Source organism: Trifolium pratense, linkage group LG6 (genome assembly GCF_020283565.1).
Source record: "Trifolium pratense cultivar HEN17-A07 linkage group LG6, ARS_RC_1.1, whole genome shotgun sequence".
NCBI lineage: Eukaryota > Viridiplantae > Streptophyta > Magnoliopsida > Fabales > Fabaceae > Trifolium > Trifolium pratense.
Genome location: NC_060064.1, coordinates 11452189 through 11475663, shown reverse-complemented (window position 1 = coordinate 11475663; position 23475 = coordinate 11452189). Strand labels below are relative to the sequence as shown.

The window sequence follows — 23475 nt, the reverse complement described above, 5'->3', positions numbered from 1 at the left end:
CCAAATATTATATCCTTTCATCTTATCAAGTGAGGAGCGGCAACGCCGCGACTCCCGTGCGGACGCACGGGTGTCCTGCTAGTTGCTTTATAAAGTTTGACTCAATTGGCAGTTTAGATTTTTTGATAAAATTTTAAAAACTAACTTTAAGTGCAAAGGATAATCAGTAATGGTCTTTGAAATTTATCATTTAAAACCTTATTAACAAAATCAATAACAAGAACATGGAAACAAGAATCACTGTATTTTTCTCCTATTAATTTTTCTGAACTGTATTTGAACTTTGAATCTGGGTACTGCACCTTTGGTGCAACAATGAAAACGTTGCAAGAAGAAACATGTTTTTTGCTTCTTTTTTTAATAATTACGATTTTCTTTTAAAATAATTAAACAGGGGTTGTTGATTTCTAAGAAGTTTGCCAAACACATGGAGACAATTTTGATCGGTGGCTGTATGCTACAGAGAAAACAACTTTCTGCAAATTCTGTGAATGGAAGAGATAGAGTTAGGGTTGTGTACTGTGAACATGCCTATTTTAATTTCTATCAAATCTAAACCATTAATTTGATCTAATGGTATTATTTTAATGCCTCACCGGTGAGGGACTTAATTGAGCCCTCACCCTAGAAGCCACATATATATATATATATATATATATATTATTTGGTGGTGGATTATCGTTTGGTTTTTAAGTATTTGCTTGTCAAGCAACAATCATAAATCATATATTCATATTGAAGGTTGATTATTTTTTTGACAAAATATTGAAGGTGGGGGAGGGGGTGGGGAGGGTTAACATGATCGTACTGGTAAAAAAAGTTTAAAAATGTAAAATATGAAAATTCTTGAACTATTTTATGTACTTCCGAAGACAATTTTAATCATCTATAAGTTTATGTAACACTACTAAAAACGTGCAGCTCTATATGTATGATATGCATTTCTTTTGGTAACAACAACAGTTCATCAAGATATGATTGGTTTGGTTGGAGTGTTAAAGAACTCAGATATTTTAAATAAGTTATCAAAAGTTCAATCTTTACATACTACATAGTCTGTTAAGATTAATTAGGTTTTTTTTACGGCAACAAACTTCATGCATTTCATTCATAATTGTAGTTTCAATACAAGGTGAACAATAATAAAAAAAATTGGTGACTAGCATTAAAACGAGTTGCCTGAACTAAGTCATAAGCTACTCGATTGGCTTGTCTACCATAACTACCTTACATTTACCATTTAATAAAAGTAGACTACCAATACCAAATATTTGTCAGATAACTGATTATCCCAAAAGCTTAAGCTGTTAGGATAGAGTCACATCAATGGTTTTATATTATTTCTAACACGCCCCTTCACGCAAGAGCCTACTTGGGCTTGAAGCGTGGATAATGCATAGGTCCACCTACCATATGCTTAAATTCCACTTTTTAATTAGAAAGTGAGGGGAGCATGGATCGAACTCTAGACCACTTAGTCATAGAGGCTCTGATACCATGTCAGATAATCGATTATCCCAAAAGCTTAAGCTGTTAGGATAGAGTCACATGATTTTATATTATTTCTAACAATATATATTTTGTACTATCATGACACTTGTTATTAAGTGATTGCACAGCTTGCAAACAATCATTCTCTGGTTGCACATTGTGGATGTTCAAACTATTCAGCCAATTCAAGGATTCTAAAATGCCAAGAGCTTCAGCTTCCTACACAAAAGATATGATTTGGTCTTCCTTCAATTCAAACCTTTTGGCAAAGGCCTTAACAAATCTACCTTGCTCATCACGTAGGCATGCTCCTACACACAAGATATTTTGTTCGGTGTAACATGCTGCATCAACATTACATTTAACGCATCCCACTGGGGGGGCTGTTCCATAATAGCGGTACTGGAGTTGTTTATGTTCGTGTTGTGGTTGTAACGCGTTTTTGTGCCTTTCGCCAATCATATAAATTTTCTCGCGATCGTCGAATTGTTTCAAAAGCTGTTGGAAGATTAATTAGGTTTTTTAGGTGGTCAAATATTTAACTAAGGTATATATTTCACTACTATTTAAGGATTAATCTAGTGCACATTGGATAAAAAATCTAAAAAATTCAAATATAACAAAGATGAAAGCAAATCATAATCGTGTTTGATCAAATTGGAACAGCACATTGACCATCAAGGTTTAGTTAAATATTACGGACTCTGATTCTATGCAGTCGACTTTTTGGTGCAGTTGTGCATTCGCGCCATTTATAGCCGTCCAATCAACATCGGATGATCATGATTTAAAAACTGCATTTGTTAATTGCATTTGTTTAAGCCTTCTGATCGTATTCGAACATCTATAAAACAACTGTACCGAAAAATCGACTACACCTGATCCATTTTCAACAGTCAAGTAATGCTACTTAAATTTAATTAATCTTTTGTTAAACTTAAAACCAACATAGTTATGCATCTTACATACATATTTCCACCTATCAATATAACGAATTTGAATCATCTCCAATTTTCCTTCATGTTTTCTCTCATTTTTCTTAATCTAAGAAATAAAAAAGAGAGAAAATCATGTAAAAAAAAAAAAAAAGAGAGAAAGAAAATCAACATTTATATTTAGGAGTATTGCATTGTACCCATAATTTAATTAGGACCACAGTCTACAGTTAGCCAAAAGTTAAAAAGATTTCAGAAGAATCTGAATCTGAATGCTAAATCATTTTTAATGAATCTGTAACTGCAAACACTGCCAGAAAGAACCAGACTGTGCTCTGGCTTATTGGACTCTCCCAATGCATCTTTTTTGAGAAGTTTTCAAAGCAAAAGTGAAAGCGTGAAGAAGGGATGGAGGGACCTTACTACTTACTCTCCTCTCTGCCAAACTACTAGTACTTACTTATTCACACTCTAACAACCAATATCTCAATTTTACCCTCAAAACTAAGGGAAAATTTCTACATTAAATAGAATTATATAGAAATAGCAAAATATGCTAGTGAAAAACAATTGTGATATTTGGACAAACGATTTTAGACATTATCTTTATATTGTATATCATTGAGTTTGGATATGAGACTTAAGATGACAGAACACACACTTTATTTTAGATATTTAGTATGTGTTTGGTTCTGCGGTGGACATAATTGATTTTGACAGAATTGAGTTTGAGAGAATTGATTTTGACAGAATTGAGTTTGATAGAATTGATTTATGTTTGGATACAATAATGCAGAATTGATTAAAGAGGACAGTTAAGTAAATAATAGATGAGTTTGTATGTCATAAATGTAGAATTGATTCTCCCCACCATAGAAGCTAGGAATTGTGGCTTCAACCAGAATTGATATTACTCATCCTAGAATTGATTTTGGGAATAGCCAAACACAATGTTGGTGTTAATAATTAGTATTGTTAATGTTTTTGTTATGGATGACAATCAAACTCATGAATTTCTTATTACTCTAATCCTTAACGTATCCATCCCAATTACCACCATACCATCTTTATAACTTATGATAGAACACACACTTGAGAAAAGTTTTAAAAAAAAGAATAATAAAATTGGAAACGGTATAAATAGTGCCCCGTGCCAAAATTTGTGTAATCAAAATAGTCCATGTCATTTTTTTGTTGTTGTCTCAACCCTTTGATTCATAAGAGAGTGACTTGATAATTTAAATTTAGGTCGAAAAATATGTAAAATTTGACTAATTAAAATTGTCGTGGCTCGGATTCATACTTAAGTTCTTTTGAATGACTCGTCATAAACTTAACTTCATTAACCACATGAAAATAATTAATTGAATAAAACAAAATTGTAGTTGTAGTAGTACTATTTTGTCTTGAATTAACAATCTTGAATTATGCATAAATGTGTTTTTTACTATTAGATCAATAAATTTTCTATAAAAAAGACGGAGAGAGTATAAAGTATATGGTTAGTGTTTCTTATAAACATAACTCTATTTAATCAGACTACCTTATATTTAAATATGAAAAGTCGACTATAAATATACATCTTTTCACAAATGATGATTTAATAATTTTAATACACAAAAAATATATACTGTATTAATTATACTATCAATTTTTTTTATATACGTGAAAAATATCAATAAATACTATAAAAAGAGACGGTGGATTTGGATTCTCCAAATTCAAAAATCCTACATTCATATACATTTAGTTTATTTTTTTAAGGTTAAATTTGTCATTACCACCACCTAACATGCTATCTCTCTCCTAGCATTTTTACACTAAAATGCAAGTGAATGTAAGATTTTTGAATTTAGAGAATCTAAATTCGAGAGACTTTGAGAGTTTTTTTTTATTAATTGACATAGAGAGTATTTCTTACTCTCTTCATCCCACAATGAGTGAGTCGGTTGACTCTTTTATGTACGTCAATGTATAACTTTGACGATTAATATCTTTAATTATATAATAATAAAAATTATAAATAAAAAAATGATATTTTGAAAATATACATCGAGACGAATCTAACATCTTATATGTTAATATTTATTTTTACTTATTAGTAGAAAAATATGGTCAAAACAATATAACATAGTAATAGATAGTGCATAATAGTCAACTTACTCATTCATCATAGGACGGAGGAGTATAAAAATGGAATAAAATGCCAAATACCCCCTCACCCCACCCACCCCCCCCCCCCCGAAATTTTAAAATTTGTCAAATACTCCCATGAAATGCAAATACTCCCCTGAAAATTGTAAAACGTCAATCAAATTACTCTCTGCTCCGTTTACCCCGTCTATTTTGATGAGGAAAAGAGCGATGAGACAAGAATTGATAAAGCGTATGTTGTTGGTGATTGGTGTTTCTTGTTTGGTTATGAATCTGATGACTCAGATTGGTCTATTGGGTAGTTAGAACCTCTTGGTTATGATTTTGAAAGCAATGATAATGACGATGAGGATGATTCTGGTGATGATAATTTTGTTGTTTTAGTTCCTTGTTATTCACCTAGTTGCAAGGAGGTTGAAAGTTCAAACAATGTGCTTTTGAAGACTCAAAATAGACAGAGCAAACAAAGCAAGTGCAATTTGATTGACGTTTTATAATCTCGGAGAGTATTTACTTATTTCCAAATTTCTGAAAGGTATTTAACAAATTTTGAAATTTCAAAGGATAATGGGTTAATTACGGTAAACATTTTTGGGGGTAGTAAACAAAAGGTAATTAATGTAACATGAGAGAAAGTGATTGGTCTATGTCTGCATGGGACAGTGATGTTTGCTTTTATCACTGTTTGATAATTTGAATTTCATTCTTTTTCTTTTTTACCTTTATATTTAATAATCTGCCGACAAAAAACCAAGGACCATAATAAAAGGTGAACTTAGACAAGGATTGAGTTGTAACTTAGAGCACCAATTTTCCCTTTCTTTTTCTTTTTCTCTTTCTCCCTACCATTTTCCCCTCTCTTTGTGTCTTCAAATTTACACACTCTAATGGATGTTTGCCAAAATGTATCAGTTTCTGATGAGTGCAAGCAAGAAAAGATTCTTAACCCTTCAAATAGCCTTGATGACCTTTTTTCTGCTCAAAACATGGTTAGTGTTTCACCCTTTTCTTATTTGTTTCTGTTTCTTTACTTTTGTTACTATTCTAGCTAAGTTAACTTCTCATAAGTCCTTCCTAGTTCTAACATATGAGTTTTTGTTTGAAAAAAGTGATTTTATGTTGTTTTTTACTAACTATATCTTTACAAAGTTTATAGCTTTAATGTTATGTTTCCATTTTCTAAGCTTCTTAATTTATTGAAATGTTTGTATAATGTATTTCTTCCTTGAACTATGTTTAGATTCACAATTAGGGTCTGTTTAGATTTAGTTTATTTTTTAGCTTATGAAAATAGCTTATGCATAAAAAAAAATTATGTTAATTCATAAGTTTTCACTGATAAAAATTGTATTTTTAAGTTGTTTTTTCATAAACTACTTTAAAAAACTTATGATAATACATTAAAACTTATTTAATTGTATAAGCTGTTTGCCATAAGTTCAAAAATAAGTTAATTCAAACGGGTCTTAGTTTGACCAAAAGCTCCAAAATAGCTTTTGCTAAAATCAAGTATCTTTCACCATGAAGCCAAACATACATGTAGTTTGCTTTATTGTTTTGACTAAATTTTACACTCTTTGACCAAAAAAACTTTTTATGTAGGAAGTGAATGTTGAAATGGAATGGCTTTCAGTGTTTGTTGAAGATTGTTTTTCAAGCCCACAAAGTTGTGTCTTGTTACCTTCAAATGTTCAAAACACAACAAACACAATCATTACCTCAAAACCTTCAAACACAACAAAGAAACCAAATCAACAAGAACAAAATGAGTCACCAATGCAAAATTTCACAGTACCAGGAAAAGCAAGAAGCAAAAGAAAGAGACTTTCAGCACCAAGAAGACCAAAAAACCCATTAAGCATTTTATCAAACACCTTAAACCCACAAAATGAATCACTTTGTTCTGACCCACCTCTTCTCAAACAAACCTATTGGTTAGCTGATAGTGAACTCATTGTACCTAAAGATGTAACAAAAGATGATTGTGAAGTAATTGAACAAGAAATTGTGAAAAAGGAAAAGTTTGATTTTGAGGGTTTTGAGGAGAATAATAATGATGTTAACAACAACAACAATGGTTCAAATTCAATTCCAACAAGGAGGTGTACACATTGTTTATCACAAAAAACACCACAATGGAGGGCAGGCCCATTAGGCCCAAAAACATTATGCAATGCTTGTGGTGTTAGGTACAAATCTGGAAGATTATTGCCTGAATATAGGCCTGCTAAGAGTCCTACTTTTGTGAGCTATTTGCATTCAAATTCACATAAGAAAGTTATGGAAATGAGGATGAATGTTGAATCTTCTAATCCTAGTGAGTAGTTTAGTGGTTTAGTTTAGTGTTTTATACATTTATTTATGTAAATCATAGTTTAAATTTTAGGTGAAATTGACTATTTGGAAACATGGATAGTGTTTAGGCGAGTCATTAATTAGTGCTATGATTAGTTAGTTAATTTAATTTTATTATGATTAATATCTTGTTTCATTTTGTCACTTCCTCCTCTTCAAATTACCTACCTTATGCATTTCTTCTCTTTTGATTGAAAATTTTGACATGAATTGAGTGCATAAGTAATTAGTATAACTAACTTTTGCATCTTGTTCGAGAACATTTTCTCGAGCTAGACTAAATTCGACTTTGAAATTCTCTTTAAGAATTTTAACGGTGTTACATTCTCAATGCTGGAATTCAAATTAGAGTTGTATCTTTTTTATTTGATTGAGAATTGTCATAATATAGGTATCTTTGTGTGTAATCATAGGTGGAAGATCCAAAAACTTTAAATAATGGGGACAAACAAATAATCTAAACTATGTTCATTAAAGAAAAATATTTTGAATTTTTACATACATACAATTTAATGACAAATATCAATCCCCAAAATAGTTTTAATGTTAGGAATAGGCTTATGTGTTTAGGCTTAGTGTTGTGTGGCTTGGCTTGTGCAGCAAGCAGCATGTTGCAGGCGCGCGCGCAAGGCTGGCCTGGCCTGCTGTTGGGCTTGGGCTTGGCTTGGCCAATTTGCTAGTCTAAACAATTGAGTTGTAAATAAGCCTATATAAGGCATTGCCTATGATGAATAAGATGAGAGATTCCACTTTGCAATTAACAAGTGGTATCTAGAGCCTAAAAGATCTCAAACCTGAGAAAAGAGAGAAAACTGCAGTTTTCTCAAGAAAACCGTTATAACCGTTTTTTTTTTCGCGCGAGCTTCTTCTTCATCTTCAAGCTTCTTCCTTGATCCATTAATGGATGAATCCAAACACTCACAGTCTCGTGTTCCAAAGTTTGATGGACATTATGACCATTGGTCAATGCTAATGGAGAATCTCATTCGTTCCAAAGAACTTTGGTCCTCAATTGAAGATGGAGTCACGGTAGCACCTGCAAACGCCACAGCTGAAGAAATTCAAGCTGCTAATGCTAGCAAGCTGAAGGATTTGAAGGTGAAGAATTACTTGTTTCAATCGATCGATCGTTCCATTCTTGATACGATTCTTGATCGTAATTCCTCCAAAAGTATTTGGGATGCGATGAGAAGAAAGTATCAAGGTTCTACAAAGGTAAAGAGAGCTCAGCTGCAAGCTCTGAAGAGAGAGTTTGAGGTTCTTGAAATGAAGGAAGGAGAATCTGTGGAAGATTACTTTTCAAGAACCCTAGCTATTGCAAATAGAATGTCTGCACAAGGTGAAAGATTGCAAGAAGTTGCAATTGTTGAAAAGATCCTGAGATCCATGGTGACAAAGTTTGATTATGTGGTGTGTTCAATTGTGGAATCCAATGATGTAACTACAATGTCAATTGATGAATTGCAGAGTAGTCTAATTGTGCATGAGGGAAGGATGAAGAAACCTTCAGCAAAATCACAAGTGAACACAGAAGAACAAGCTTTGAAAGTTTCACAAGGAAGAGGATCTGGATCTGGTAGAGGGAGAGGAAGAAATTCCAATAGAGGTCGAGGAAGAGGTAGACAAAGCAAAGAGATGGTTGAATGCTACAACTGTCACAAGCTAGGTCACTATCAATCTGAATGTCCAGATTGGGAAGGTAATGCCAACTATGCTGAATTTTATGATGGTAATGAAGAATTATTGCTTATGGCTAAAACTGAACAGCAATTCTCTGATACAATTGGAAAATCTGAAAATTGGTTTCTAGATTCTGGTTGTAGTAATCATATGATAGGACACAAAGAATGGCTGTTTAATTTTGATGATAGTTATAGTGACTCTGTGAAGTTGGGGGATGATTCAAAGATGCCTGTGAAAGGGAAAGGCAACATCAAACTCAGCATTAATAACATTGTTCATGTGATTAGCAATGTATATTATGTGCCTGGTTTGAAGACCAATCTTCTGAGTATTGGTCAGATACAGCAAAAACAAGTTTCAGTGGTGTTTAAGAATGATGAATGTAAGGTGTATCATGATGATAGAGGCTTATTGTTCACTTCACACATGTCTAAGAATAGAATGTATGTGATCTCTGCACCTGTCATAATGCCTATGTGTCTGCAAACTGCCAAGCAAGAAAGCACCCAGCTATGGCATGATAGATATGGCCACTTGAGTTTTAAAGGGCTCAATACCTTGTCTAAGAAGCAAATGGTGAGAGGTCTACCTGAGCTAGAAGACTCTGATGAGAATTGTAGTGATTGCTTGACTGGTAAGCAACACAGAGATATCATCCCTAAACAAGCCAATTGGAGAGCTAGTGTGAAGCTTGAGCTCATTCACTCTGACATCTGTGGGCCTATATCACCTCAATCCAATGGTGGATGCAGGTATTTTATGACATTCACAGATGACCTTAGTAGAAAGACTTGGTGTTACATGTTAAAAGAGAAATCTGCTGCATTTGAAGTTTTCAAAAGTTTTAAAGCATTGGTAGAAAAAGAAGCTGGTTGTCCTATCTTATGCCTTAGATCTGATAGAGGAGGAGAATACACCTCTAATGAATTCAATGATTTCTGCAGCAATGAAGGGATAAAGAGGCAATTGACTGCTGCATACACACCACAGCAAAATGGTGTGTCTGAAAGAAAGAATAGAACCATTCTGAATATTATAAGAAGTATGATCAGTGCTAGAAAGGTACCTAAGTCATTTTGGCCTGAAGCAGTCAACTGGGCAACATATCTTATGAACAGGAGCCCTACTTTTAGTGTTAAAGACATGACACCTGAAGAGGCTTGGAGTGGTAGAAAACCATCAGTAAATCACTTTAGAGTGTTTGGTTGTCTAGCTCATGTTCACATACCTGACAGTCAGAGAAAGAAGCTTGACAGCAAAAGCAAGAAATGTGTTTTGCTGGGAGTAAGTGATGTATCCAAGGCCTATAAACTCTATGATCCAATTGACAAGAAAATAATCACTAGCAGAGATGTTGTGTTTGAAGAGTCAAAAGGATGGGAATGGAACAAGCTATCACAGACACAAAGTACAGATAATGATGACTGGTCCAATGATGATGCAGAAGATGATTCAGTTCATGAAGATATTCCAATTGAGCCAGTCAATGAAGGTGATGTAAATGCAGCAGGCAACAGTGAAGATGATGACATGATTATAAGTAATAACACCAGTGATAGTGAAGATAATAGTGATGGAGTAACACAGCTTCTTCCTAGAATCAGAAAACCACCAAGGAGTCTTGACATATATGTAACTGGAAGAGATGCAGAAGAAGAAAGAGAACTTCATAATCTAGCCATCTATAGCACTGGTAAAGATCCCAACACTTATGCTGAAGCAATGAAACTTGATGTTTGGAGGGCTGCTATGGATGCTGAGATGGATTCAATCAAAAGAAACAACACCTGGGAGCTCACTTTGTTACCAGATGGATGCAATGCCATTGGTGTGAAATGGATCTTTAAAACAAAATTTAATGAAAAGGGTGAGATTGAAAAGTACAAAGCAAGGTTGGTGGCTAAAGGCTACACTCAGAAACAAGGCATTGACTACAATGAGGTGTTTGCACCTGTGGCTAGATGGGATACAATCAGAGCTATACTGGCTCTTGCAGCTAACAACAGATGGAATGTGTTTCAGTTAGATGTGAAGAGTGCTTTTTTGCATGGAGATTTGACTGAGGACATATATGTGGTTCAACCTGAGGGGTATAGTAATGGCAGCAAGAACATGGTGTACAAATTGAAAAAGGCTCTGTATGGATTGAAGCAAGCCCCTAGAGCTTGGTATAGTAAGATTGAAGCTTATTTCAGTTCTGAAAAATTTGTGAAATGTCCCTATGAGCACACTTTGTTTGTTAAATATGGAAAGAAGGATGAGATACTCATTGTTAGTCTCTATGTAGATGACTTAATTTTCACTGGAAATGATGTCAATCTAATAGAAGACTTCAAAAGCTCCATGAAAGGTAGATTTGCTATGACAGATTTGGGCAAGATGAGATATTTCCTTGGAGTTGAAGTAATTCAAAGCAGTGATGGTATTTTTATGCATCAACAGAGATACATTGCTGAGATTTTGGTTAGATTTGGAATGGAGAGCTGCAACAAAGTTACTAATCCAATAGTGCCTGGGTGTAAGCTTGTCAAAGATGCAAATGAAAGAATAGCTGATGGTACTACATATAAGCAAATGGTAGGGTGTTTGATGTATTTGCTGGCTTCAAGACCTGACATTGCTTATTTTGTATGTTTGGTAGCTAGATTCATGGACAGGCCTACTGAGATGCATGTGATTGCTGTAAAAAGGATCATAAGGTATCTAAAAGGAACACTGGGATTAGGAATTTTGTACAGAGCTGGTTCAAGTGAGGATCTGAAGCTCATTGGCTGGAGTGATTCAGACTATGCTGGTGATCTAGATGACAGGAAAAGTACTAGTGGGTTTGTGTTTATGCTTGGTTCAGGTGCCATCTCCTGGTCCTCTAAGAAACAACCTATAGTGACTCTTTCCACAACTGAAGCAGAGTTTGTATCAGCAGCATCATGTGCTTGTCAAGGAATATGGCTTAGGAATATTCTGAGTTACTTGAGAGTGAAGCAACCTGAATGCACTATGATCTACTGTGATAATAGTTCTTCCATTAAGCTTTCTAAGAATCCTATTATGCGTGGTAGAAGTAAACATATTGATGTCAGGTATCATTTCCTTAGAGATCTCACTAAGGACAATGTTATTGAGCTGGTGCATTGCAGGTCAGAAGAACAATTGGAAGACATCCTCACCAAGCCTTTGAAGTTTGACAGTTTTTGCAAATTGAGGGAGGGACTTGGAATTTGTGATCTGAATGATTTTGTAAAGTAAATTGTATCTGTTGGGGATTCAATTTAAGGGAGGGTATGTTAGGAATAGGCTTATGTGTTTAGGCTTAGTGTTGTGTGGCTTGGCTTGTGCAGCAAGCAGCATGTTGCAGGCGCGCGCGCAAGGCTGGCCTGGCCTGCTGTTGGGCTTGGGCTTGGCTTGGCCAATTTGCTAGTCTAAACAATTGAGTTGTTAATAAGCCTATATAAGGCATTGCCTATGATGAATAAGATGAGAGATTCCACTTTGCAATTAACATTTAATACGTAGACTGTGTTTTTTTTTTGTTGATAGTATATGATGATGACATATTTTGTATTATTGTATTGTATGGCTTTATAGTGTTAAAACTTAAAAGAATGGTACAAGTTACATCAATTTATTCTATTTTATATCTTTTATAATTATATCTAGATTTACTCTCTAATTTTTTTTTTGTATAGAGACAACAATTTGTAGACATTTCTATGGAAAATAATTCATTGTGGGGATCAGAGCCCCATACCATCATTATACATAACATACATCTTAGATAGACACAAGTGCAGAGAATAATTTCTCGTCCTAAATTGAATTTTGTAAGCTTGTAAGTTGTAAATTCTCCATAATAATTTAACAATGTTACACTCTTACACTTGAATTCAAATTCAAAGACAATTGAGTAAACCAAAAGAAATTTGTGCCATTTCATCCAAATTTTATTTTTGGAGAGTAGTATTTGTTGTTATTCCAAAACAATGTGCAAACTCCGTATTTCTTCAATAGGTTAAGTGGGGTGAGGTATTTTTCCATTTTTACCTTATCATAGGATTAGGATAGAAGAACTCAAAATAAACCAAAAGGGAAAACGAGTGTAAAATAAAAATACTAGTAGATTATAGAACTACCTAGGGTTAGGGTATGTATGTCATTATGATCAAAATTCAAAGATGGAGAGGAGGGTACACACTACACACATGACATGAGTATGACGGTGCCTTGTGAATTAATTTTTCTCATCTTTCTAATTTGGTATGGTCATAGTCATAGTAGTTTTCACTAGTGCAGAAAGGGGATTCCACTACCGGCCAAATAGGGATTCCACTACTGGCCGCGGCCGGTAGTAAACACACTCGTCGTTGTAAGTCAATACTTTCCACGACGGGTCTTTTTATACCCGTCGTGGTATGTCAGGTTTCTACTGTATTATTAATTAAATTTATGAGGATTCCACGACGGTTTTTACAAATACCGGTAGTGGTATGTATGAGATTCCACTACGGGTATTTTCAATATCCGTAGTGGTATGTATGGTTTTCATTTTTTTTTTTTTAGAGTCTGGGATTCCACTACCGGTATTTGTAAATACCGGTAGTGGTATGTATAGTTTTCATTTTTTTTTTTTTAGAGTCTGGGATTCCACTACCGGTATTTACAAATACCGGTAGTGGTATGTATGGTTTTCATTTTTTTTTTTTTTAGAATCTGGGATTCCACTACCGGTATTTGTAAATACCGGTAGTGGTATGTATGCTATTCCATTTTTTTTTTAGAATTGAGGATTCCACTACGGGTAATTACAAATACCCGTAGTGGTATGTTAGTTTTCACTACTGATTGTTATAAATATCAGTAGTGGTATGTTAGTTTTTTTTTTTTTTTTTCGTTTTTTTGTAGCTTCCTGTGCCTGCATATTAATATGAAAAATCAAAACTCTAGAACAGTATGCACATCCTAAAATACCAATTCCATCACCTGATAAACAGTCCTAAAATACCAATTCCTAAAATACCAATCCTAAAATACCAATTCCTAAAATACCAATTCTAAAATACCAATCCTTCATAAAATACCAATTCCATCACAAAAATACCAATTCTAATACCAATTCCTTCATAAAACCATCCTAAAATAGTCCAAAATAAACAGTCCAAAACAGTGAGATGCACATCCGAGCCAAAATACCAATTCCATCACCTGATCTGCTTCCAAGACTCAAACTAAAGCTAATAACCAATTCATCACCCTGCAGAATCTCAAATTTGACAGAAACAAAGTTCAAATAAACAAGTGTAAACTAAAATTGCTGCAATGTATTGAATAGACCAATTTGCAAAAACAAAGTTCAAATAATTAACTATTCTATAACTCACCAGATAAATCTTAACCCTCCAATAACTCCAAAAAATATGTTGACCAACGTAATCGCAATTCATACATCTCCTCAGCTGTTAACTCTTTTGGGTCATTAAATACCTACAATAAGTAAATAATAATATAAAACTATTCTTGACTCGGTTATAAAAAATTATTGATGTATAAAAAATAAAAATTATTACCTCCATCCAAGAATCAGTTATCTTAGCAGTGACAATGTCCAACATATTTTTCATTACATAGTATCCACAGTCATTTGAATTATATTGTTTCCTCGCCTACAAATTATATATAGTAACATTTGATCAAAAAATACCACACTTACTTATCAAAAAAGTAAATATATATAAAGTTAGAATACCACACTTACTTGTGGATAAAGCCATACGGTATTGTTCTTTCTATTGCCATTCGCCATTTGATCAACCGTAAAAACACTAATTCATAAGAAAAAAAAGCCGCATAAAATCATATAAAATTTGTAATAATTTATGTTTATAGTATATAACCAAAACCCCTAAAGTATAAACTTAATTACCTTGAAACAATTTTCTCCATTATTGGATTAAGTTTCCAATGTAGTGAACAAATAACAACCACGGTATTTATCTTTGGACAAAGTATTATCAACTGCCAATGTCCTCTGTACGCGTGCGTGGAAGAACAGTATTATATTGTTAATAACTATGAGTTATAAAAAATAAATAAGTATTAAAAAAATACACAAATTCATACAAACTTACACATGGTTAAATGGTAATAATTGACACTCTTTCTTTTCATTTTGTAACTTATGCTGGATGTATTTCTTGCATTTACTTTGAGATATTCTCTGATCACTTTTTTTCCCAGCATCACCAACAATGTTCAGAAAAGTTGGTTCCAAAATTCCATATACATTTGTGGTGTTGTTTTCAATGCATAAACGATGAATGTACCTGAATATAATTTTAAAGTTAGGAGAGATATATAACATATTAACAGATATTGAGATAGTAGTAAATAAGAAAGTACACTTACGAGCACCAAACACTTAGAGTACTCATGTCGAGCCAAATAGAACCCACCAACAACTCTCTTATACACTTGCAAGACATGAGAAAATTAGTACACATTGAACAATGAATTAATTCTACATCCAAATTAGATGATTCATGATTTCTTTCTTAGTACGTTTTGGTTCTTTATTTGCACAATTTATACACGGACATAGAAAAAGTGGAGGAAATTCAGGAGGAGGACGTTCTAGTTCAGCATTACTTTCCGCAAACTGTAGAAATTCCATCACTCCATGTCTGTACTCAGTACTTAATCGATTAGCTCTCATCCAACTACGGTCCATACCTACGTTTCGAAATTTATGCATTCTAAGTTAAAGGAATGACTAGGTTGTTACTATTGCGAAACATTCTCTCGCCCTATTTTAATAAAAATTCATAGCCTATAACAGAATGACTAGATTATGCATTCTATTTTAATAAAAATTCATAGCCTATAGCTTCTATGTTTTGAAATAGAATCGGTACCTGTAGATGAGACCGTGATTGAACCTTCTAACTTCAAACAAAGATGACAACACCAAAAAAGAGCAACACCAGCCCCTGCACAGCACAAGCAACACGCAGGAGCAGCAATCACCGCCTAACGCAGGAGCAGCAATCACCGCCTAACACAGCAACCCCTGCACAGCACAAGCATTGATAATTTTATAAATATGTTTATACAACTTAGTTAATATCAAAACAAGTTGTATGTTTATACAATTGGCCATAAATATTGACCCCTGCCCATGGCCAAGTTGTATGTTTTCTTGAAGCCGAAGCTGAAGGGTATTTGCAAGAAAAGATCCCATCTTATAAGGCTATGTGGTGAAGCTGAAGGGTATTTGGAGAGACACTACTCAGCTATCTTAGGCTCATACCAAAACCCTCTTGACCATCTCCATATTTTCCCTTACTATTCTAACTACATCAAACTTGGTCACCTTGAGTAAGTATATTATATGGCAGAGATATTAAGCACTATTCTAACTCCATATTTTCACTCCTTAGCCAACCTTGAATATATTAAGCACTATAACTTGAGTGACTTCTATATACCTTGAATATATTAAGCACAAGGTTAACATGAGTGACTTCTATATACTTGCTTATACCTAACACCCTCATGTGCAGCAACATAACGAATTTTGAATCACACTTTGACATTAAAACATGGCTTGGTTATTTGAATTTTCTTGCCTATTTGGAGTTTAGCTTCAACAATAAAATCTGATATAATAGCAGCAAAATAGCAGCAAAACATGGCTTGGTTTAAAACATTACATATCATCTATGAAGTAAAAAATAATCAAAATAGCAGCAAAATAAATATCATAAACAGAAATGACCATATATCTTTTTACTTTTCATTAAATCTCATGCTAAAGTGACCTACACAGACCTACACAGACTTCCAAATCTCATGCAAATTTGTATTTTTATATTGACATTCTCATCATCAAGCCATCAAGCAGAAGAAGAATGAAAACCCACACAAAAAAACACAGACCCACACAGAAATGAACATCACAGACCCACGAAAACGACGTGAATGAAAACGAATGAAAACCCAAGCGAATGAAAACGAATGAACAAGAATGAAAATGAATGAAAACGAAAACGAATGAAATTTGGAGGAAGTTTGATTTATTCATACCTTTACCGAATAAAAACGAAGAAATTTGGAGGCGATTCAAGCATTCTAGGGTTTGGAGAATGAAACCGAATGAAATTGGAGAGATTGGAGAATGGAGAATGGAGAATGGAGAGATTGGAGAATGATTGGGAAATTGGAGTGTTTGATTTGAAGAACTTGGGACGATTTGGAAGAACTTGGGACGATTGAGAATGGAGAGTTTGCAGTGGGAGGGAGATTGAACGCGTATGAAAATTGGGAATGAAAATGACAATATGAAAAATATAATAACACTATTAGGATTCCACTACCGGTGAATCCTAGATCGGTAGTGAAAAGTGGGAATATGAAAAAAATAATAACACTATTAGGATTCCACTACCGGTGAATCCTAGATCGGTAGTGGAAGATAATTAAAACAAATTTGTACGTAATTACGACATTGCCACCGTGTCTACTTTCCACTACGGATTTAGCAAAGCCGGTAGTGAAATCCCTTGTCTCTGAACTTTCCACTACCGTTTTAAAAATATCAGTAGTGGAATCCTTTGGTCAAATGTATTTCACTACTGGTATTCACATACCGGTAGTGGTATCTCCAAACCAAAAGTCATTTTTCTACTAGTGTTTACCTTTGAATATTTCTTAAAGGGTCATGCTAACCAGTGCCCCCGGGGCACCGGTTAAGAAAACCAAAAAAGGAAATTTTAAAATTAAAAATAACAATGTTTACACTTTCGAGGCGTTGACTGCACAAACTTCAATGTGATATTACTATATTTAGTTCCTTAAACAGTGCCCCGGGGCACTGTTTAGCATTTTCCTTTCTTAAATAACAACTACGACGAATTTTGTAGCATATGGTAATGGTATCATATGCTATATGTCAGTATGGGCATGTGGGAGTACTCTTAATTTATTCATACTTGATAGTTGGCATGCACTACCATAGAGAAGATAAGAAAGATAACCTCATTACGATATATATGTACAACCACGTGACTAACAAATTCTATAGACTTTGAGTTTCAAATAAAATGGACAAGGATATATAATTTCTTCAAATTTCACTTTTTCTTGTTCTTTTATTTATTTGATTTGACTCTACGCTAGAAAACAAGATGAAGGATGTGAATGAGATTTTCAAATAGTCCTTAATTCCCTTAATTTTTTAAATAAAATCAGATAAGATAATGGTTGAGTATACTTTGAAATTTCATAAGTTAGAATTTTTTTTATTGTGAAAAAAATTAGTTTTTGAAGAATATTTGACTTGAACTATGTTTTATTTTAAATCATATTTAATTTGTTTATGTTATTTAGGCATATATTTTTCTATAAATAAATGTGCTATTTGTATATAAAAATTGAGAAAGAGAGAAGAGAGCAACACAAAGAAGTAAGATGTAGGGAATTTTATTAGATTTGCCGCAAACACAAATGCTAGGGTTTTAGAGAAAAATAATATGGGTTGTAGGGTTGGACAAATGGTTATTAGATACATCTTGGGTAGTCTAAATCTTGAGTCTCTTGGCCACGGGAAGAGATTCAAGAAATGATAGAATCTTGTAACTCTTTCGGCATCTTGTTGTAACCAAACTCATTGATATAGTGGAATGGATGGCTGCTCTCTCATCCACCAGAGTATGTCATTGTTGGACCGAACTGGGTAAACAAATTATCGTGTGTTTTTCCTTTATCATTTTTATCGTTATTATTGTTTATCCGCTTGATTATGTTTTTTTTTTAAGATAACTATGTGTTAGATTTCCTTCATGTGTTATGATTGGCGAGAGAGACATTTTGAATTTAACGGTTGGATTGAAGAAATATAATGCCGATATCGAGTTATTAAGCGAAGTAAGCCAATGAAGACTTACTCCTGGAATCAACGGATCCCTCCTCTATCTATATATATATATATATATATATATATATATATATATATAAAATAAAAAAAATTATGCTTATATATGTACTCGTTTGATTCATTCTAAACATTTACTATTTTAACTTCGATAAAAAAACTTGTTTATAACAAATAATTTTGGTATAAAAAAAAGTATAACAAATAATAATTTTTTAAAAATTTAACCCGAACAATGGGGGAAAATATGTTAGTAAATAAAAACTAAATATTGCTAGTCAAGGGTTGAACTTGTGTTTAAGAGGATTCATGCATTTAACTTTACCCTTTACCGATTCAACTTAATTAAAATTTGAAGTTTAATTGTCGTATAATATATTTATAACCAAATGAAATTCTTTTAGCCCAAAGATTAGTTTATAATGCTTCAGTTGAGTCGAAGTATAATCCTCAGTCAAAGACTAAGATTAATAGTGTTTCAGTTGAAATAGGGTATAATCTTAAGTCAAATTATACTTTATTTATATGATTTTTACGTCATTAACTTCAAGCGTAGTATAACTTTCAGTCAAAGACTAGGATTAATGGTGCTTCAGCTGAATCAGAGTATAATCCTCAGCTAAAAATTAGGGTTAATAATACTTCAGCAATATAAATTTGTAACCATCCCCCATCATTAATGACTCACCCTACCATTCAATTTTCTAACAATGTTGAAATTCTCTTAATAATGATATTCCATGTACTAAAAAACTGGCCTTGCATATAAAGGAGCCACAATTCTAAATAAAATGTAGATGAATTTTGTTTAAAAAAAACACTTTTGATTGAATTTTGTGAGTATTGCTCTATTGGTTTTGGATTGGGCCAAATATCAATCTTATCAAGAAACCATATATTTTTTGACGATATACACTTTTTATCATTCTTTCTAGTTAAAAAAAGGTAAAATTATACTACAAGTCTTTTATCTTATTTTTTTTGTAACAGTTTGGTCTTTTATCTTTTTTTTTTGTAACAATTTGGTCATTTATCTTTTTTTTTTGTAACACTTTGGTCCTTATCTTATTTATTTATAAAAAATAAAGGACCAACGTGTCACAAATAAAAAAATATAAAGGACCAAACTGTTACAAAAAAGAGGACTAAAGTGTTACAAATAAAAAAAATAAAGGACTAAAGTGTTACAAACAAAAGATAAAGAATAAAGTGTTACAAAAAAAAAGATAAGATAAAGACATGTAGTGTAATTTAAACTTAAAAAAATCATTTTTTCTAGTCAATAGAAAGGACGTGGCTCCCCATCTTTGTCTTTTACCATCAAATTCTTCCATTTCATGGTTTTGTGTCAATTCTCCCCAAAATAATTTTTATAATTTTCTTTTTGGCCATTTTCAACCTAAATTTCATTCCTTATACAAGTAGGCAAATACAAAATTATATGTGGGATGTGTAGCTCAACTAGTTAAATTAATTGAACTAAAGGTCAAATCTGAAAGAGCTAACTATCTAAGAACTGATACTTTTTTCTTTATAGCAATTGAGACATTGTTTGAGATTTTGAATTCTAACATTTTAAGAACATTTTCCTCAAGCGAAAATAATTAGAGGCAACATTTAGCTAATTTAGATAAAATGATAAATGAATTTTTCTTAAAAACAAATTGTTTAGAACTTAGAAGAGTCTATATTCAATTAATATAAAAAATAAGATTTAGTTAAATTTTACTTCTTTTCACTAATTAGAACCGAGTTTACACACAAAAGAAAAAAATATTTAGTGACAATCAAAAATATCGCCATCATTGTTAAAGAAGAATAAGATGGACGCAAGCACAGCATGATCTGATAATACTAATATTTTGGAGGAGATAGATTTGCTTAAGTACAATTATTTGGACACAAGCTTTAGCGTATATATACAAAAATTACAAAAATTAAAATTGTCACATAATTTTTTATTTCCTATGAGTGTGCCTAACAAATATTATTTATATTTGTGCTAAGACTTTCTCCATTTTGGAAGGATACATGACGTTCTTATGAGGGAGAACTTGTACTAAATTATGGTCAACAAATTTCATGATATAAGCGAGCAAGAAATTTTTTTATAGTCATAAATATAAATATGAGGTGTTAGACATACTCACATAAACAAGCAAAAACTAAAAAGAAAAGAAATAAAATGATGTTGATTGATGTGATTATATTATTTTTGATTTAAATTTTTAAATTAGTGTGTATGTTCAAATAAAATATTATTTGGGTCTGTGTCTATCCAAGTCTTTCTCAGCAAGCAAATACAAAATTATATGTGGGATGTGTAGCATATCAAATGATTTTGGATTTGATATGCTATTGCGATACATAAAATTTCAGACAAATCCAAAATCATTTGATATGCTATTGTGACACATAAAGATTGAACATTTAAAAAAAGACACAAACCGTTAGTTTGATGTATCTCAATAACATATCAAATGATTTTGGATTTGTCTGAAGTTTTACATAAATGATCTATATGATATAAACTTTCAACCCAACGGTGAATTTTATAAAATTTATATCGGTTAAAACGTTATTGAGAGATATAACATTTAGTGTCAAACTAGTTGATGTTATTTGATCCTGACCTGTGTGTGTGTGTGTGTGTGTGTGTTATTTAAGATATAAATTGTGATTTAGTGGAGTTTGATTTTGTGGAAAGTTAACTCGATTACGATCATTTTGGTACAAGTTTGGTGAATTATTGATCAACATTGAGTTATGTGCGAAACTTTGAAGTTGAGTCTCAGAAGCAAACTGGTACCTCAATTTTAGTAACTCAATTTTGATCAATAATTCAACAAACTGATACCAAAATGACCGTAATCGAGTTAACTTTCCACAGAATCAAACTCCACTAAATTTGGAGTTACAGAGATAAATTAATTACCGTTTTAATGAAATATGTGATAAAATTCCGATTTATCCAAAATAAGAAGAGTAAAACTGCATTTAAAACAAATATCAAACATTCTATTCTATAAATCTAAAAAATAAACTCATTTTTTAAATAAAAATGGATGGAGTAATATCAAATTTAAGCAGATATCTGAAAAAACATTAAAAAAATTCAAATACTAGAAATTAGTTGTGCATATTTTTTCTCTAACTTTTAAATTTTTATTTCGATTGATTTGTTGCCTCATTATATTATAAAGGTCACGTGTCACCTCGATAGCAAAGAGGACATCAAGATATGTTGTAGATTCGTGCTATTTAGATTTCAAATGACACGTCCATCCATCCATATTGAAACGATCGATTGATGATATAACCTATTGCTAATTATTAATGCTAAAGAAATGTCACTCAAATTCCCTCCACTAATCTTAAAATTTAAATTTGAAATCTCACGTTAAGTCAAAACGATTGATGATGTTATTGTTAATTATTAATGCTAATTAAAGAGGGAATCACTTATTATGAAATGAAGGTGTTTGGATCTGATACATACAGTACTGTACATGTGAAAACAAACACAAAAAAATCTGAATTAAAATGGAGTACAGTTTTATTCAATTAAATTAAACAAATAAGGTGTGAATTATTGCACATGTCCAATTGAAGTGTGTGATTATCTTAAATGTGGAAACTTACACTTCAAATGGTTATGCAAAATAACCTTATACAAATAAATAAATAAACATTTACGTATTATTTATAGGTTTGTTAAGATATTTTATGAAATAATAGCTTATGAAGATATAAATTTTTTTTTTTGGTACAAAGCTTATAATTTTTATTAGTAAGAACTGTTGTATTCGGGTTTAAAAAACAGTTAAAAAATAATTTTTACAGCCACCGAAAAGATTATTGGGTTGAGTCGCGGACTAGGTCGCTCTCTTTAAGACGTTTCGTGGTACTGCCCAAAATTGTGCAAGCAGGCTATCAACCACGCCGTCCCCAGGATAAAACAGCCCAGTTACAACTGTATACCGATATGCTACTGCACGGTAGAAATCGGTCAAAGAATACACCTTCTTGAATGGTACTACAATACCACTCAAATTGATGCTACGACATCAATCTATTACTCATCGGTGATTCAGTGGTACTACAATACCACTCAAATTGATGCTACAACCTCAATCTATGAATCAACGAAACTACGATACCACATGTGGTACTACAATACCACATGTATTGATGATATACTACAATATCTATCAATATAATGACACTGATGTCATTCCAATATGGTACTAAGACCATTCTTAAATCAATGGGATAATGGTGCAATGACCATTCTTAATTTGAAGGAACTAGTGATAACTTTATCACTCATAAACCAAATTAAAAGTAATAAGGTTTCTCTTTTATTCAAAACTTCAACTTATGAAATATTCTAATATACACAAATAATTTCGTTAGAATTAAAAGTCTAACAAGACAATGGAACGAGTTCAATATAGATATATCAAACTTAAAATCTACAAAGAAAATCCATTATATTCAAAACATAATTTAGAATCAAATATCTTTCTAAATCATCTTTAATTATGAACCTTTATCAAAAACACCGTAACATGACCAATAAAACCTTAGATAGCAATGGTTCAATCAGAAGCATAAAACTTTCATACAATATATATAACACCCCCTTTATTATCATTATTATTATTAGAATTGGATTAACTCAATTAACCTCTCGGGAGCTTACACTCAAAATGCTTCAACATATTAAAATCATTATAGGAATTGGAAAACATATATATTTTTTCATAAAGAAAAACGAATTGTTTGATTTTAACTTATTGTCCAATATATGGAACTATAACTATAAGAAGGCATTTAAATAACCTTTCAATGGAAACAATCAAACAAAACAAAGTGGGAGATTAATTACCTTCAGAGGAAAATTGTAGCAACAACTTTGTATGAGCCTTACTG

The 23475-nt window shown here is 32.4% G+C and overlaps 2 protein-coding genes across 2 annotated transcripts; one reads left to right on the top strand and one right to left on the bottom strand.

Moving 5' to 3' along the window:
• The first annotated feature begins 5363 nt into the window (after positions 1-5363).
• Positions 5364-7071, top strand: LOC123890068 (GATA transcription factor 4-like). Its single transcript, XM_045939606.1, has 2 exons — positions 5364-5569; positions 6183-7071. Exons 1-2 carry the CDS (start codon positions 5468-5470, stop codon positions 6903-6905), a joined length of 825 nt encoding a protein of 274 aa, XP_045795562.1. The 5' UTR covers positions 5364-5467; the 3' UTR covers positions 6906-7071.
• A 6471-nt stretch (positions 7072-13542) lies between these two features.
• Positions 13543-16165, bottom strand: LOC123891729. The gene is made up of 9 exons (XM_045941629.1): positions 16097-16165; positions 15919-15981; positions 15524-15663; positions 14741-14935; positions 14536-14640; positions 14368-14434; positions 14180-14275; positions 13994-14096; positions 13543-13866 (listed from the first exon to the last, which is right to left on the bottom strand). Exons 1-8 carry the CDS (start codon positions 16163-16165, stop codon positions 14004-14006), a joined length of 828 nt encoding a protein of 275 aa, XP_045797585.1. The 3' UTR covers positions 13543-13866; positions 13994-14003.
• Between the last annotated feature and the right edge of the window lie 7310 nt (positions 16166-23475).